Source organism: Trichoderma evansii, assembly GCF_050947405.1.
Source record: "Trichoderma evansii strain SZMC 28006 chromosome Unknown GGI43scaffold_5, whole genome shotgun sequence".
NCBI lineage: Eukaryota > Fungi > Ascomycota > Sordariomycetes > Hypocreales > Hypocreaceae > Trichoderma > Trichoderma evansii.
This window is the reverse complement of record NW_028145201.1, coordinates 916,117-929,967: the sequence shown is the minus strand read 5'-3', so window position 1 is coordinate 929,967 and position 13,851 is coordinate 916,117. Positions and strand designations below refer to the sequence as shown.

General features: G+C 48.5%; 3 protein-coding genes and 1 non-coding gene across 4 annotated transcripts; 2 read left to right on the top strand and 2 right to left on the bottom strand.

Moving 5' to 3' along the window:
- The first annotated feature begins 2,385 nt into the window (after positions 1-2,385).
- GGI43DRAFT_312746 (uncharacterized protein) lies at positions 2,386-5,391 on the top strand. Its single transcript, XM_083201720.1, has one exon. The coding sequence runs from the start codon at positions 2,543-2,545 to the stop codon at positions 5,297-5,299; it is 2,757 nt and encodes a 918-aa protein (XP_083062712.1). The 5' UTR covers positions 2,386-2,542; the 3' UTR covers positions 5,300-5,391.
- Positions 5,392-7,413: 2,022 nt separating this feature from the next.
- GGI43DRAFT_t80 lies at positions 7,414-7,498 on the top strand. Its single transcript has one exon. It is a non-coding gene; the product is annotated as a tRNA-Pro (tRNA).
- Positions 7,499-7,683: 185 nt separating this feature from the next.
- Positions 7,684-10,447, bottom strand: GGI43DRAFT_399771 (DUF2828 domain-containing protein). Its single transcript, XM_083205383.1, has one exon. The coding sequence runs from the start codon at positions 10,144-10,146 to the stop codon at positions 7,723-7,725; it is 2,424 nt and encodes an 807-aa protein (XP_083062711.1). The 5' UTR covers positions 10,147-10,447; the 3' UTR covers positions 7,684-7,722.
- A 293-nt stretch (positions 10,448-10,740) lies between these two features.
- Positions 10,741-12,351, bottom strand: GGI43DRAFT_399770 (HPP family-domain-containing protein). The gene is made up of 2 exons (XM_083205382.1): positions 11,698-12,351; positions 10,741-11,638 (listed from the first exon to the last, which is right to left on the bottom strand). The coding sequence occupies exons 1-2, from the start codon at positions 11,956-11,958 to the stop codon at positions 10,991-10,993; spliced, it is 909 nt and encodes a 302-aa protein (XP_083062710.1). The 5' UTR covers positions 11,959-12,351; the 3' UTR covers positions 10,741-10,990.
- Between the last annotated feature and the right edge of the window lie 1,500 nt (positions 12,352-13,851).

The following is a 13,851-nucleotide window of genomic DNA, read 5'->3' as shown; positions in this document are numbered from 1 at the left end:
AAGCGGAATTGATTCAGTGTACCATTGGAATTAGTAGATCTTGATTTCGCTACTTTCTTGCAATGTCATATCGATTGTCATAACAAGGATAGATACACATACACACACATTCGCAATATTGTTGAAACAATAAAAAAAAGAGACAGATTTACATATTCCATTACATGCTGTAAGGGGAAACCCATAGAAGCGACGTTTATGCGGGTCAAATTAAACAAGATCGTCGGTGGCTGAGTCTTTGTATGCCCTCAAGATATATGATCTGACACACAAAAAAAAAATTGTGTCAAGCAGATTAAGATGACGTTTGAGGTTCAGATATGCTAAGACAAACTGTAACAAGATGTTTGAGGCACTCGATTTGTCGTAAATCATAATGGACTGACGGGACAGCACCTGTCTGAAACTTTGACCCATAGGGCAAGTCATGGTCGTACTCACAGATGCAAAGTGATAACAGCTGTGCTACTGGCACCCATGATTATTCTATCTACCTGAAACGGGATTCTTAAGCAGACAATGAATCGTGTCGTCCACGTCCGCTCAGGAGTAGTTTCGGCAGATCGCCAACCACGAGCTTCGAGTAGTGCGTCTTGTGCGGATAGAGATATTAATAGCATGGCACCAAAACAAGCACGCGCAAGCTTGCAGGCTTAGCAGCATGACTGTCTAAGCGAGAACAAGATTTCTTGATCTATTTCCTAGCCCCAGCGTGGGTCGGGTGGGTTTCATCCCGTTATGTACGAATACGGGTCCTCGTGCTATAAGCTTTCCGACTTTGAGCGACGGAGGGGCCCTGGAGGAGCTTGGACTGGGTCCCGTCGGCAGTGGCCTTGGAACCGGTAATGTTTTCCCCTTGGGCGCAAGAATTGATCGTTGGGCAGCAATCTCAAGACTACGGGCCGTAAATAGTCTTTCGACCGTCGCATGGTGCCGGCCGAAATCAAGGATCGGTGAAGGCGATGAAGAATTTTGCATAAGACTAGCTCCTGATATCTCTACGCGCTAGTTGACATCCTGTAGATAGGCGCCGGGGGTTCATCCGATAGGCGGATTCACGCCTGGAAGTGAGATGGGAAAGATTCGAGAACAAAGCTTGGGACACCATTCAGCTGCTTGGCGTTCTCTGGCGTTGGCCTTGCTGGGAAGACCCTAGCAGGGCTCTTATCGAAGAAGCTAGCCAAAAGCCAGCCTAGATGGAAGAGGTTAATTAAGATTGAGAGCTCTAGCCAGGGCGAGGCGGCTGAAAGAAAGAAAAAAAAATTAAAAGTGGTGCGGTCTGTTTACCGATTCCAGGCATCTTCGCCACCAACGTCAAAGGCTTTTGCCATGAGGCGCATATAAGTGCGTGATACAGTAACGAGATAACATAATAATTTTACATATCCTCAGCAGTCGAATACGAGTTTGCGAGTATGCCATAGGTACGCAAGCAAAGCGTAACGAAGACATGCTTTGCCACGGCTTGCGGAGAATTGATGGAGAATTGATGGAGAAACTATCTCGCCTCGCAGTTGATAACCTGATAGAGGCTGCACGTGCACTGTCTAGCGATAAGCTCATCGCCGGCTTAGGTCCAAAGAGGCAACCCGAGCGGCTATACGGTACCCTGTACCTCCATATCGCTACCAAAGCTTGGCCAGCAGAACCGCTTTTCAGGTCCACCTGCAAAACTTCTCTCTATCACGCACTCATTCTTTGCATCTTGTCTGACCCGCTGCCTTGGCTAGCTTGCCTTTTCCTTGCTGCGGATTTCGTATTATTGATGATTATGCGCCCGATAGTCGGCGGCCGCCTCGAAACTACCGATTGACTAAACTCGGCAGGTCGGAGCCAGGAATGACTGGAAATATGCTGATGATATTGATAGCATGGGCATGGCACACGGCGGCGGCAGGGACAGACGGGACGGCAGTCATGCGATGGAGATAGAGAAGAGCCACCGATGATCACGGAAGCCAATGGATGTTGCCGCAGACCAGCCGATCATGACAAGCAAACACTGATTTGCCAACGAGCTCAGAATGGAATCATGGCACTGACATCGGGATATGGAGCACGGTGGACAGGTGGAAAGTAAAAAAACCGGGGATTCAAAGCTGGCGTCCGCCATGTTCCTGGGCCTGCCAAGCGCACGCCTCGCCTGCAGAAGCTTCCGCACCGGCCTCTGGCATGCTCGCGGACGTTGGATTCCTCTCCGGAGACCCCCCACTATTCGTCTCGCCATCGTGGCTGTAATTGCAAAGCTAACAGGCTTGGGACCCAGACAAGCTTTTTGGTCGCTGACACTACACCCAGCCGCTATCAGGGATCACCACGCCCAAGGGGGGAGGGGCATTCCAGACCAGCCGGAGATCCAACCCTCCTTGACCATTACTCATGGCAGTTTTTTCTCTCTTATTTACATGTGCTCACGCAGCTGTGGTTGCTGTTCTCTCCCAAATCATGCTACATCATCTCCCTTTCTCTGGCTCGAAGCCCCTCCTCAAACCCTGAGACAGGTCTCAGAGCCGACCTTACTGACAGCCGGCACACCACAGCAATGTCAACAGACCCCAGAGATTATGGAGACGTTAGCGAGATCTCTACACCAAGCCGCAAAGGCAAGAAGCGTGTAGTCTGGAGCGAAGATGAATCGAAGCAATCATCGTTGAGGTCATCTGCAAACCTTTCGGCTGGTCCGTTTGGCAGAGAAATCGCCTCTCCCAGCAGTGGTGACTGGCTCTTGGATCACAGCTCGCCTGCTGGATATTTCGAACGCTCTCCCCAGGCATCACCAAACCTACAGCCCACTCCCTTGGGAGCACCAGACGCTCAGGAATTGAGACTTGCCTTAAACATGGTGCTGCTGACAGAGGAGCAAAACTCACACGATTTACAAGCGTCACCGGCACAAGCATCGACTCCCTTACCGAAAGCTGGAGAACCCACTACCCCAAGAGTTCCAAGACCAGTCTTGAGGCGCAATACCAGTTACAATGTCCCTCAAGAACAGGAGGAAGCGGACAAGGCGGAGAAGCATGTCACAGAACGGCAGCTTCGATCCATGACCGACGCACGGCAACGAGCGGATCGTCTAGCTGTATCGGTGGGCTCGTATTACTCCCGGTCTGCCCCAGGTTCAAGACGAAACTCGATTGAGCTTGAAAGGTCATTCCAGCCCGTCCTCAACGTCTCAGACGATCATGATCCAGACTTGGATGATGACGCTACTACCACTACTAGCCGCACATCTACTCTTCGGGAATATACGCCTTACAACACGCACTCTACTACATATCGTACCCCCCATAGCTCCCGCTTGTACCAGCCACATGAACAGGATAGGGCAGAGACGCTCGTGGGCTCTCATGATAAAGACTATCTATTCCATCCACAGCCCTCTTCATCCGGCAGATCAACTCCGGTCATCATGCAGGCCTACACCCAAGACTACGTTCCCAGGCCATCCAGATATCGTGGAGGCATTCTTTCCTCTCTGCTTAAGCTTCACCGAGATGGCAACGGAGCCAATCGAGGCCAAGGTAGCAGTGGGTTCACCACTCCTGTTACGACACCATCAACTCCCACCATGTCTCCACAGCATTCCCCTCCGTCTTCCAGACGGCCCTCTACTGTCAGCACTGTTCGATCACGATCGTCTAGCCGTCTGGGAGGCTATCACAAATCCGGAAACTCGACTTCTTCGCTTGCATTGGCTGAGCTGCTAAAGTCATCCACGATGTTTGCTGCTCCTGGTTCTAGTGAAATATCCGATCATTTTGGTGAAAAGAGGAAGAAGGAAAAGAAGTCAAAGAAGGAGCAAATTCGAATTACCGTTCACATCGCTGGCACAATTGCACGCCACAAGTATCTCTTGAAGCTATGTCGCGCCCTCATGCAGTACGGTGCTCCAACGCATCGTCTGGAAGAGTATATGAGCATGTCCTCCCGCGTTCTCGAAATCGAAGCCCAGTTCCTTTACATGCCATCTTGCATGATTATCAGCTTCGATGATAGCTCTACCCACACCGCGGAAGTCAAAGTGGTTCGAGTTCCCCAGGGAGTCGATCTCGGCCGCTTACGAGATGTTCACAACATCTACAAGGACGTCGTTCACGACATACTTGGCGTGGAGGAGGCAACTCGGCGCCTTGATGAGGTCATAGATCAGAAACCGAAGTTCAATACCTGGTTTCGCGTATTCATGTATGGCCTCGCCTCGGTTTGTGTGGCACCATTCGCCTTCCAGGGCCGCTTCATCGATCTGCCTGTTGCCTTCCTTCTGGGTTGCTTGGTTGGACTTCTTCAGCTCGTGTTTGCCCCCAGCAATGAACTTTATGCTCACGTTTTCGAGGTATCTGCTGCCGTTATTACGACATTTATAGCCCGCGGCTTTGGATCTATCCAGGGTGGAAATCTGTTTTGCTTTAGTGCCTTGGCCCAGAGTAGTATTGCTCTTATTCTTCCCGGTTACATGGTGCTCTGCGGTTCTCTAGAGCTTCAAAGCCATAACATCGTCGCCGGTAGCGTCCGTATGGTGCACGCAGTCATCTACACCCTGTTTCTTGGCTATGGCATCACCATCGGAGCCTCACTGTATGGCATGCTTGACAGCGGTGCGGCCAGTGCCACAACTTGCGAAAATCCTCTCAGCGCGAACCGCGCATGGTCAATCCTATTTGTTCCGGGCTTTACGCTTTGTCTGTGTATCATTAACCAGGCTAAGTGGAAGCAGACGCCTGTCATGACTATCATATCTCTGGCTGGTTTCTGTGTCAACAGCTATTCGAGCCAATACTTTCAGGCCAACAGTCAAATATCCAATATGCTTGGCGCGCTGACCATTGGTATCTTGGCCAACCTATACTCACGACTTGGACGGCACGTGCAAAACGCTTGGCTGGATCTTGTAGAGTGGTGGCAGGCACGAGTCCAGCCGCGATTTTCCAAGAGGAAGCAGACGATGCCTCCTCTACCTGACGTGGAATCCAGCGCGGGACCACCTCCAGAAGAAAAGAAACGACTGCCCAGGAAGGTGGGATATAGTCTTGCTGCGGCTGCCATGCTCCCAGCCATCTTTGTCCAGGTACCTTCTGGTCTAGCTGCGGGTGGCTCGCTGTTGGCTGGCATCAACTCGGCCAATCTTTTGAATAAAAATAGTACAGCAACTTCCAGCACTTCTCAGATCGACGGTACTGCATTCACGGTTTTATTGAGCGTCATCCAAGTCGCAATTGGCATCAGCGTGGGCCTTTTTATGAGTGCCTTGATTGTATATCCGCTTGGCAAGAGGAGAAGCGGATTATTCAGCTTCTAATTCTTAATCGCTGACATTTTGTTTTTTCTTTTCGACCACTTTTCTTCTTGCTTTTCATTCATTCCTTTTCAGCAAGCAACACTACAAGAGCGAACAGCGAAGAAACCAGACTCGTTATCCAGATAAGACAGACTTCTATTTAAGCGACTTGCAAATCTTTATTCAACCGAGCAAATTTGTTTATTATAATGTTATTCGACATATTCTACAAGGTCCAGGAGCAAGGCGGACAGAAAGGAAGGATAGGAGTTTCACGTCTTGCAAACACAATTTAATACCCAGTATCTCGGCGCAATTTAAAAATATACAAGAACTTTTTTTTTCCTCGGTCCAAGGCGTTAGCGAGCTCTTTTTTTTTTTACGGACCATCTTTCTCTCCAATTTTTTTGTTTAGGGACAGCGTTTCAGAAAACACACACACACACACACACGATGTACAGCATGCTTGTTCTAGGCGATTATATGAAGACTATAAATGAAATAGATAGATATTAGATATCTACAGGCTAGATACCGTGTTAGACATCATACAATTTGAATAGATGGGAACCAACACCTACTCCAAGCGTTTTCAGCTACAGTGAGAATTGTTCTAAAGTACCAAGTATATGTTCGAGATTACATCGTGATGAAATGTGACAGCCATTCTAAATAGATTACGGCATCCCATACTAGCTGCCCGAGTCCGTAACATCTCCCTCTTGCCTATGTCCTGTCTCTCCGCCACTGTGGCTACTTAGCCACTCAACTCACTCCATTCATATACATATTACTGCAAGGGAAACTCAATGGAATGAACTTAATAAGCTAGTTCCAGATCCACGTGCATTCAATGATACCCCAGTGATCAGCTGGGTTTGAAGCAGAGTCGTCTGGAGGTTGGGGTTCTGAAATGTGGCTTGGCGAGAGAATATGTGATGCTTGGGACGAATATGCGGGGGAAGAGACATGACATGTTAAAAGCGAAGGGGTGTGTACGGGTGAGTGGGAGTGAAGCATTTGATTGTTCGATCTATGAGGAATACGATGGAATGTCTGGGAAGTTCAAGGTTTTGCACATACAACATAAGACATGGACATGCAGCCGTGGGAGGCGAAGCAGCACACCTAGGAAAGAAATATAATAGCGAGTACTGACTTGGATGCCTCAAAAAAGTTCATCTCATGATACCGCGGCTAGAGGGTAGACGGGATGTAACACTCCATCTGGAACTTTTGAACTGACGGTTGGCATGTGTCACTCCTGGTATCATGTCTCATCATACGAGCAAGGGTGTTAAATCTCGTATAACGTGGGGAAAGGCGTTCTCGACATCTGGCTACAAATTACGTTATGTCATATTTTGTCCATTCTTCCGCTTTTGGATAAAGATGGTCCTGTGACGTCTTGGTATGTTCTACGCTTTGTGCTGATATTCTTCTTGATGTCGACGATTCTTGGTTTCGTGGGGCATATCGATGTATAAGCCTAAATTAGTGGCGATGTAGTAGTAACAAGTAGCACTCGCTTGTAAATGGAAGCTGCTTACGAATGAGGGTAATAAAATAGGATATAGAGAAATAAAAATGAGTGTGCATCTGGATATTGGATTGTAAAGTATGCGCTATATCCAAGCTGTTATAATCACATGCTTCTGATATCGAACTTGGCTCTCAAGCAAATCCACCCAGTGGGCCTACAATTGCTATATGAATTGCCTGACTTTAAATGGGATATATAATACAACATAATTGACCAAATATCACATTCTTTTTAAATCTTATAATCCCTAATACCGGCAGATTTTATTCCAATATGCGTCCTAATGCTCCCAGTATTAGTTCTCTATCTACCCTAGAAGGTAGCCAAATTTTGACTGTAATATCGCAAAACAAGCGCATATACAATCTCAATAGGACTAGTAAATCTAGAATCAAAAATATTGATAAAAGAAGGACATTAAGAATTCAATTAATAAATGTTTGCAGTCTTTCCTCACCAAGAGCAAAAATAATAGAGAAAACAATATTTGTATGTGGTGGCTGATGCCCTGTCCTTAGCTCATACGCTAATGCTGTTATCGGAGTAGTCATTTATAAGTCTTTTTTGACAAAGCTGATCATATCAAATGATCGGCCAAATGGTCTAGTGGTATGATTCTTGCTTTGGGTTACCAACTCAACTGCAAGAGGTCCCGTGTTCAATCCACGGTTTGGCCCCAAACCTTTCTTTTTGCATTTTTCTTGAAATAACATCATAATCATTTTACTAAAGATGCACAATTTTTAATTTTGATTTTGATTATATTTTGGGGGAAATAATATTTTTTTTCACTGTTTGGCTTTAAAGCGTAGCTGCCTGTCCTTTATTCAGAGTACAAGCACCTTGCATGGTTTGTTCGAGATTAAGATAATCCTTTTTATTAACATAATGTCTACACTACTCAATCTAAAACCTCCAACATGGCATATCCTTTATGCGAAATTGCCTTCTTCACCATACCCAAGGGATTGATCTTCTCCTTCTTCTTCTTCGACACCTTTTCGGAACTCTCTTCCTTGCCTCCTTCGTCGTCCTCCTCCTTGTCTTCCTCGTCCTCGTCCTCATCCTCTTCATCAAACATTCCATCCTCCATAAACATCTTCAACATGGCCTGCGAATATCCACCCACCAAAGCTGCGCCCTTTCTTCTTCCCAGCACAGGCTTCGGCGCAGTGTCATTTCTTCCACCCGCAAGGTTCCAAAATACGAGCTCGGGCACCTCATAGCCATTGTTCTCGTAACTTTCCTCGATTCTCCAGTGAGAATTCCTAGACCAAAGACCTACCTTCCCATTTCCTTGCGCCTCGTCAAATTGCATGTCGCTAAATACAAATACGCGCTTCACCATGTCCTCCTGCTTTACATTATTCTCAATAGCCCAAGGAAGGATGAGTTTTTCGAAAACGGCAACAAAGTTTGTGTTATACCCCCAACTTGTTTCTTTAATCTTTTCAATCTTCTTATGCAGTGGCTCTGTCGCATCAATGGATATCAGTTCGGGACTCGCACTGAACGAGATGAACTTGCCACCGAATGGAGGCTCCGTTACTTCAGCGATTAAAAGTGAGAGGCCAATTGCAGAGTCCATGGGTGTCGTGCCGTCCTTGAATGTGGGGAGGGTCATACTTCCGGAGACGTCGCATACTGCGATGCAAGACGACAGGGTGCCAGAATCCTTTATCCGCTGAACAAGAGCCTTCCACTGGCCATCTACAGCCTTCGCCTCAATCTCCTTGACACTGAGGTCGATCAGTTCTTCCCCAGTCAACTGCTCCAAGTCTCTATTGGCATACTGTCCGTGGCCAGATGCAAGCTTCACCAGCGTAGAAGGCATCAAAACAGCGCCGGAAATCTTGGCTTTCCCTTCAGCGACTTTGTTGATGTATTCACGGAAGTGGTCCAAGTCCTTTCTGACGAAGAGATTCGTATAGTTATTCATCGCGATGGACGGCACGCGGTCATACTTGATCTTGTCAAACGCGTTGGCGTTGATGTTTAGCTCTACGACCTCGAGATACTTTCTCAGGGAGGACACATCTTTGCGATATTGCTCGCGGGCATGGCGGAGATATACTTCGCGGCCAGTCGAGGCAGAGACGGCGCTGCCGAGAGACTCTCGAGGGTACAAGATTTCGGCGATGGAGCTGATGATGCAGGTATGCCTGTCGTGGAAGTTGCCATGCGAAGGCGCCCATTTCGCACAGAGCGAAATGCCTCTCTTGGCCTTGGAATCGGAGCTTCGAAGGGCTTCCAAGTCAGAATGAAGCTGCTCAGCGAAGAGTCGAGCCACTGTAATATGCAGCGTTCGGTAACAGGCGTCGGCATCAAATAGCTTCATGAGAGCCTCGTGTCGAGCGTCCCGTGCCGCATGCTTGGCCAAGTCTGGATTTCCAACCTGTACGGTCTTTTCTTCCAGGGCGTGCTCGATCTTTTCAGGTTTCTTTTCGACCTTTCCCCTCTTTGCCTTTGCAATTCGTTTTGGCGTCGTTCTATTCCTGCTTTTGGCACCTGTGGCATTCTGTTTCCGTCGTCTTCGACGTATAAACGCCCCCTTGATGGCCTTGTCCTCCACGTTCAATACGTCTCTCGGATCTTCCAGCACCTTTAGCTTCTTCTCCGCTGCCAAGGCCAGAACGTTGAGCAAATCCTTCCAATAGCCATGAGAAACACCGTATTGAACATCATATCGATCCACGGCATTCTCAATCCCATCCCGCTTCTCTACCTTGACAAATCCTTCGTCAGAGTCCTTCTCGCCCTCCTTTCTCACCTTCTTCTCGATGACCGGCCGGCTCAGCCACCGCAGGTTGCCGACAAGTGTAAGCGGGTGATTCTCCGCCAGCCATCCAGCGGCGCGGTAGAAGACGTTTTTAGCGCTTTTGCCCAAGTGTATAGATCGTGCATTGAAGATGATTTTCAAGGTGACTAGTGGCTGTTCAGCCCATGCAGCTTCAAGAAGTTCCTGCAGGCGCGGGCCAGAAATGACATCCTCTAGCTCGTAAAAGAGGTCAACCACTGGGCTCTTAGTAGAGCGAAAAGCAACATCCATATTATCCGTGAACATGAGATTGAAAAACTTTTCGTCGTCATTTCTCCGAACTTTTCGTTGTGACTCCTTCTCTTCAGCAGTCAAAGTCACGCCGTCCATAGAGTCTTGCAGGGACTCTAGCGACACGACCCTATGTAAAGCCCGCAGCTCATTGATAAGGAAGCTGTCATATTCGGCATAAGACTTGAACAGAGCTTCGTGTGAGGGGAAGAGGACGGGATACGAAGTCCTCAGGAACCACGGCAGCTCCTCTGTTTGACCTTCGATCGCCGCCATGATGATTTGCAGCTATGTTATACCCTGAGGAAAGAGGCAAGCTGCGTGTAAAAGAAATGAAAGAAACGAGGATTGAGGGGTAAATAGATGCAGCAACCCCTCTCTCTATATACGCACATGTATATAGTTGGCATATCGTAGAAGACTAGTACATCTTCATGGCTTTGTGCTAGTCATGCATATGCATCTGTGGGCTGAGGCTGAGGCTGAGTCCTATTGGACGCGGTGTTGCTCACCGGGGTGACTCAGACGGGCTACAGCAGGCAGCGTTGCTTTGGCTGATTTCAGGCGCCATAATTACGCCTGATGAACTCCTTTGATGATACGATTGGATCCTGCAACAGCCAACCCTGGTAATGTCAGAAGCCAAATTGTCTAATTTGCATATATTTTACCAACAAAGTACTGGCAACACATATGCGGTTGGATGTTAATGAGGTGGCTGAGTTTTTAGCTTGAACTGTAGATGTTGGCGGGGAGAGTTTTGGCGATCGGTTGTGACGCATAGACCGCTATATCAAAAGGCAAAAGCAAGGCAAAAGCAAGGCAAAAGCAAGGCAAAAGCAAGGCAAAGCAAAATCAAAGGCGAGAGAGTAAATAAAGTTCATGTATTATACTTTTAGTAAAAATGGTATCTCGTAGTTCTATCCACTGTAGATTATAATTATGCAACCCGTGTAAATGTATGCCGCGTATTAAAACAAAGTATACCATGTCGAATGCTCAATGTGCGCTATCCGCCGGCTAAGAAAAATAAATAAAAAAAATGCACCAAATGCCTCCAATATGACGCCGATATGATGGATAGATTGTGATATACAGTATAGATAGACATGGTGCTCGCTTAGAGTCGTTTGCATAGCGTTTCCAGGAATTGCTGTTCTTCTTGTGTAAGATAGACGTGCTCGGGTACGACAACGTGTCCTGGTTTGATAATGATGTCGGCAGCGTGTTCAAGGTCTTCCCTCTCGTTTTCTTTATCGGCAGAGGCTTCCAGGTCTGAGACATATCTCTCGCTTGATTCTTCCGGCTTGGACTCGTCCGCGACAGCTTCAGCAGCCTTCTTCTTGGAGTGTCGACGGCGAAAGATGGAATTGGGCGTGTGTAAATCTTCGGGAGTCCACCAGTAAACAGGAAAGCGGCGTTCAAGGTTGTTGACGAGCATGGCCGCACCGAGCATCAGAGTGCAGCCCAGCAACATGACGGGAATCAGGAACCATCCGACCTGGATGAGAGTCGGATCAACCACAGCCAACAGAGCCGTCGCACCAGCAGGGGGGTGCACGGTCTTGGTCAGTGCCATGACTGCAGTAGCTGAGGCACAGGCAAGAGCACCGCCAAGCCACTTGATTTCTTCGAAATTGTCGCTGAGGAGGAAGAGCTTGCCCACACCGCATCCGATGACGGCGGCGAGGACTTGTCCTATGATGGCGTTTCGCGGCTGGGCCAGGGGCGACTCGATGGCGTAGAACTCGAGCACAGCGGCAGCACCCTAAATGCGCAATTAGTGAAACTGTTCGTTTGGGAACACATGAAAAGAGTGAAACTTACAAAACTGCCCACGATATTGGGCACGTGGTGAGGCGCGAAAGAGGCTACATGTTTGCTGACAGCTTCAATCATGGCAATGGCGCCAAAGATGCCCAGAAAGGCCCAGAAGATGGGCATCAAGTTGCCCTGCTCCTGGGGCTTAGTTTTGCGGTATCCAAACCAGTAGGACACCGGATATGGGATGTGTTTCCATGGCGGCGGAGGGACGAATGGGTTGAGAAACCGGTCAATGTTGAAGTTCCAGGTGTGATGGATAGGCATGACGATGGCGGTTGTGACTGAGCACTGCTACCGTTGGATTCGACTCGATTTGATTTTACCCTCGCCGACTTTGACCAATGGGGGGAAATAGCCGATATAAACAAGGTGGTAATGCGGAGAGAGCAGGTGGCGAGCTCGTATGGATATATAGAGAAAGCTCAGCTCAGCCAGCTATGCAGAGTCGGTCTAGATATAGAGCGCGGGTGTGAGTGATGCTGGCCATCAGGACATGCCCAAGCCTGGTGAGATCAACGGCATAATATACGAAGCCGGGTCTCGGTTACAGAATACAGGGCCGAAAGGAGACGTCAAGAAAAAATCTCCATCAGAACCAAAAAAGAAGCCCAGAAGCCGGCAGATGACGAAACAGAACGAGTAAAGGCGAGACTCAGCGACCAAGCGCGCCGCGGAGATCCGCATTTGCGCTGCATAGAATTGAATTGGAGAAAAAAGGGCCGGGCTAGCGACTGGCATGGCGGGTTGTACCCCGAGCGTACCCGGCGTGTACCCCGAGCCTATCGCAACGACTGCTGTGTCAGCGAGATATAGTGGATTCGGGCACTATTGTAGGTGAATTGGGCGCTATACTGGTGAATAATCGAGCAGCGTAAATGGTACTCGGTACATCAAATCTACAACAACACCGCAAAGAGTGGACTCTATTCCCGCGAATTGGCGTCCTCCAGAGGTCTTTAGTTGGTAAACGCACCGCTAGCCGGTGGTGGCAGGCCCTGAGCCCGCTGCATGACCCCCTGTAGCCGCTGCTGGCCCACCCGCTGTCTTGGCTCAAGCTTTTGGCGGGAGCTGGCTTTTTGGGTTTGTGTCGTCTAGCGGTGGGGAACTGAGGAATGTAACCCGCATGTATCCCCTGAGGCTCAAGATGCCATTGTCATCACTGCACCCAGACATTACACCATAGTAATTGCAGGTGTTATGTAACCACCAATTGCAGCACCGCATATAATTTTAGAATGCTGTAAAAGACTCAATATCCCAGCTTGCGTGCTCCAACCCCTCATGCGTGCAAAAAATCCTTTCCTGAATCAGCATCTCACCCTCGCATCGTGACCCCCCGGGCTTAACTCAACTTTGATTTCTGTTACGTACAAGGTGCATCCGCCAGCTCCCGTCAACCCCAAAGCACAACCAACCTCAATTATCCGGAGCAACAGCAGCTCCCATTCTTCCATAATGCGGATTAGTACAAAATGACACAGCAAATCCACATCTCCGGGCAGTACTTGACGATACTTTTTCGGATTTGGCTCGGCAAGGGGCTCGCTGGGCTACTCCCGCAGCTCCATCGTGGTCTGGATCAATTCGTATCCCTGTCTCATCGCTGGCACATCTGATAGGCTAAACCGACCAACAGCAGCCAAGTCCGGCAATCCATCGCGGGACACTTTTTTTTCCAGCGCGTTCTTGGATTTTTTTGTTTCTTCTAGCATAGCCTATGATGCCTTCCAGATGCGCTTATTCTCCGAATCTGTGCGGCATCTGAGATCGATCCCTTGATCCGGATGCTTTTGCCTCGCCTCTCCCTTCTTAAGCCCATCCCATTGCAGCACATGTTTTAGCGCTTGGATCTGTTTCTGGGCATGAGGATTAAGCATTAAGCACTATGACGTTGTTTTGTAATGGCGGATGGCAAAGCCGACATCTGACAGATTTGCCCCAGGGTTGCAGCAGCCTTACCGCGGCGCTTTTTTTACTTCAGCTTGCTGACACAGCGACAACTCGCACAAACCTTCTCAAAAGGGAAATGGTTGATTATTCTCTGTGACGCTACGTAATTTTCATCAGCCTCGCCGACATCCGATGAACTTTTGACTTGCGGCGGTATGATGCCGCGATATGACACATATGAGAAAATAATTTCAATTCATTCGTAAT

Coding starts and splice junctions, on each gene's coding strand:
- GGI43DRAFT_312746 (XM_083201720.1), top strand. CDS start 2,543: ATGTCAACAGACCCCAGAGATTATGGAGACGTTAGCGAGATCTCTACA.
- GGI43DRAFT_399771 (XM_083205383.1), bottom strand. CDS start 10,146: ATGGCGGCGATCGAAGGTCAAACAGAGGAGCTGCCGTGGTTCCTGAGG.
- GGI43DRAFT_399770 (XM_083205382.1), bottom strand. CDS start 11,958: ATGCCTATCCATCACACCTGGAACTTCAACATTGACCGGTTTCTCAAC. Junction 11,639..11,697: donor CCAATATCGTGGGCAGTTTT/GTAAGTTTCACT, acceptor TTGCGCATTTAG/GGTGCTGCCGCTGTGCTCGA.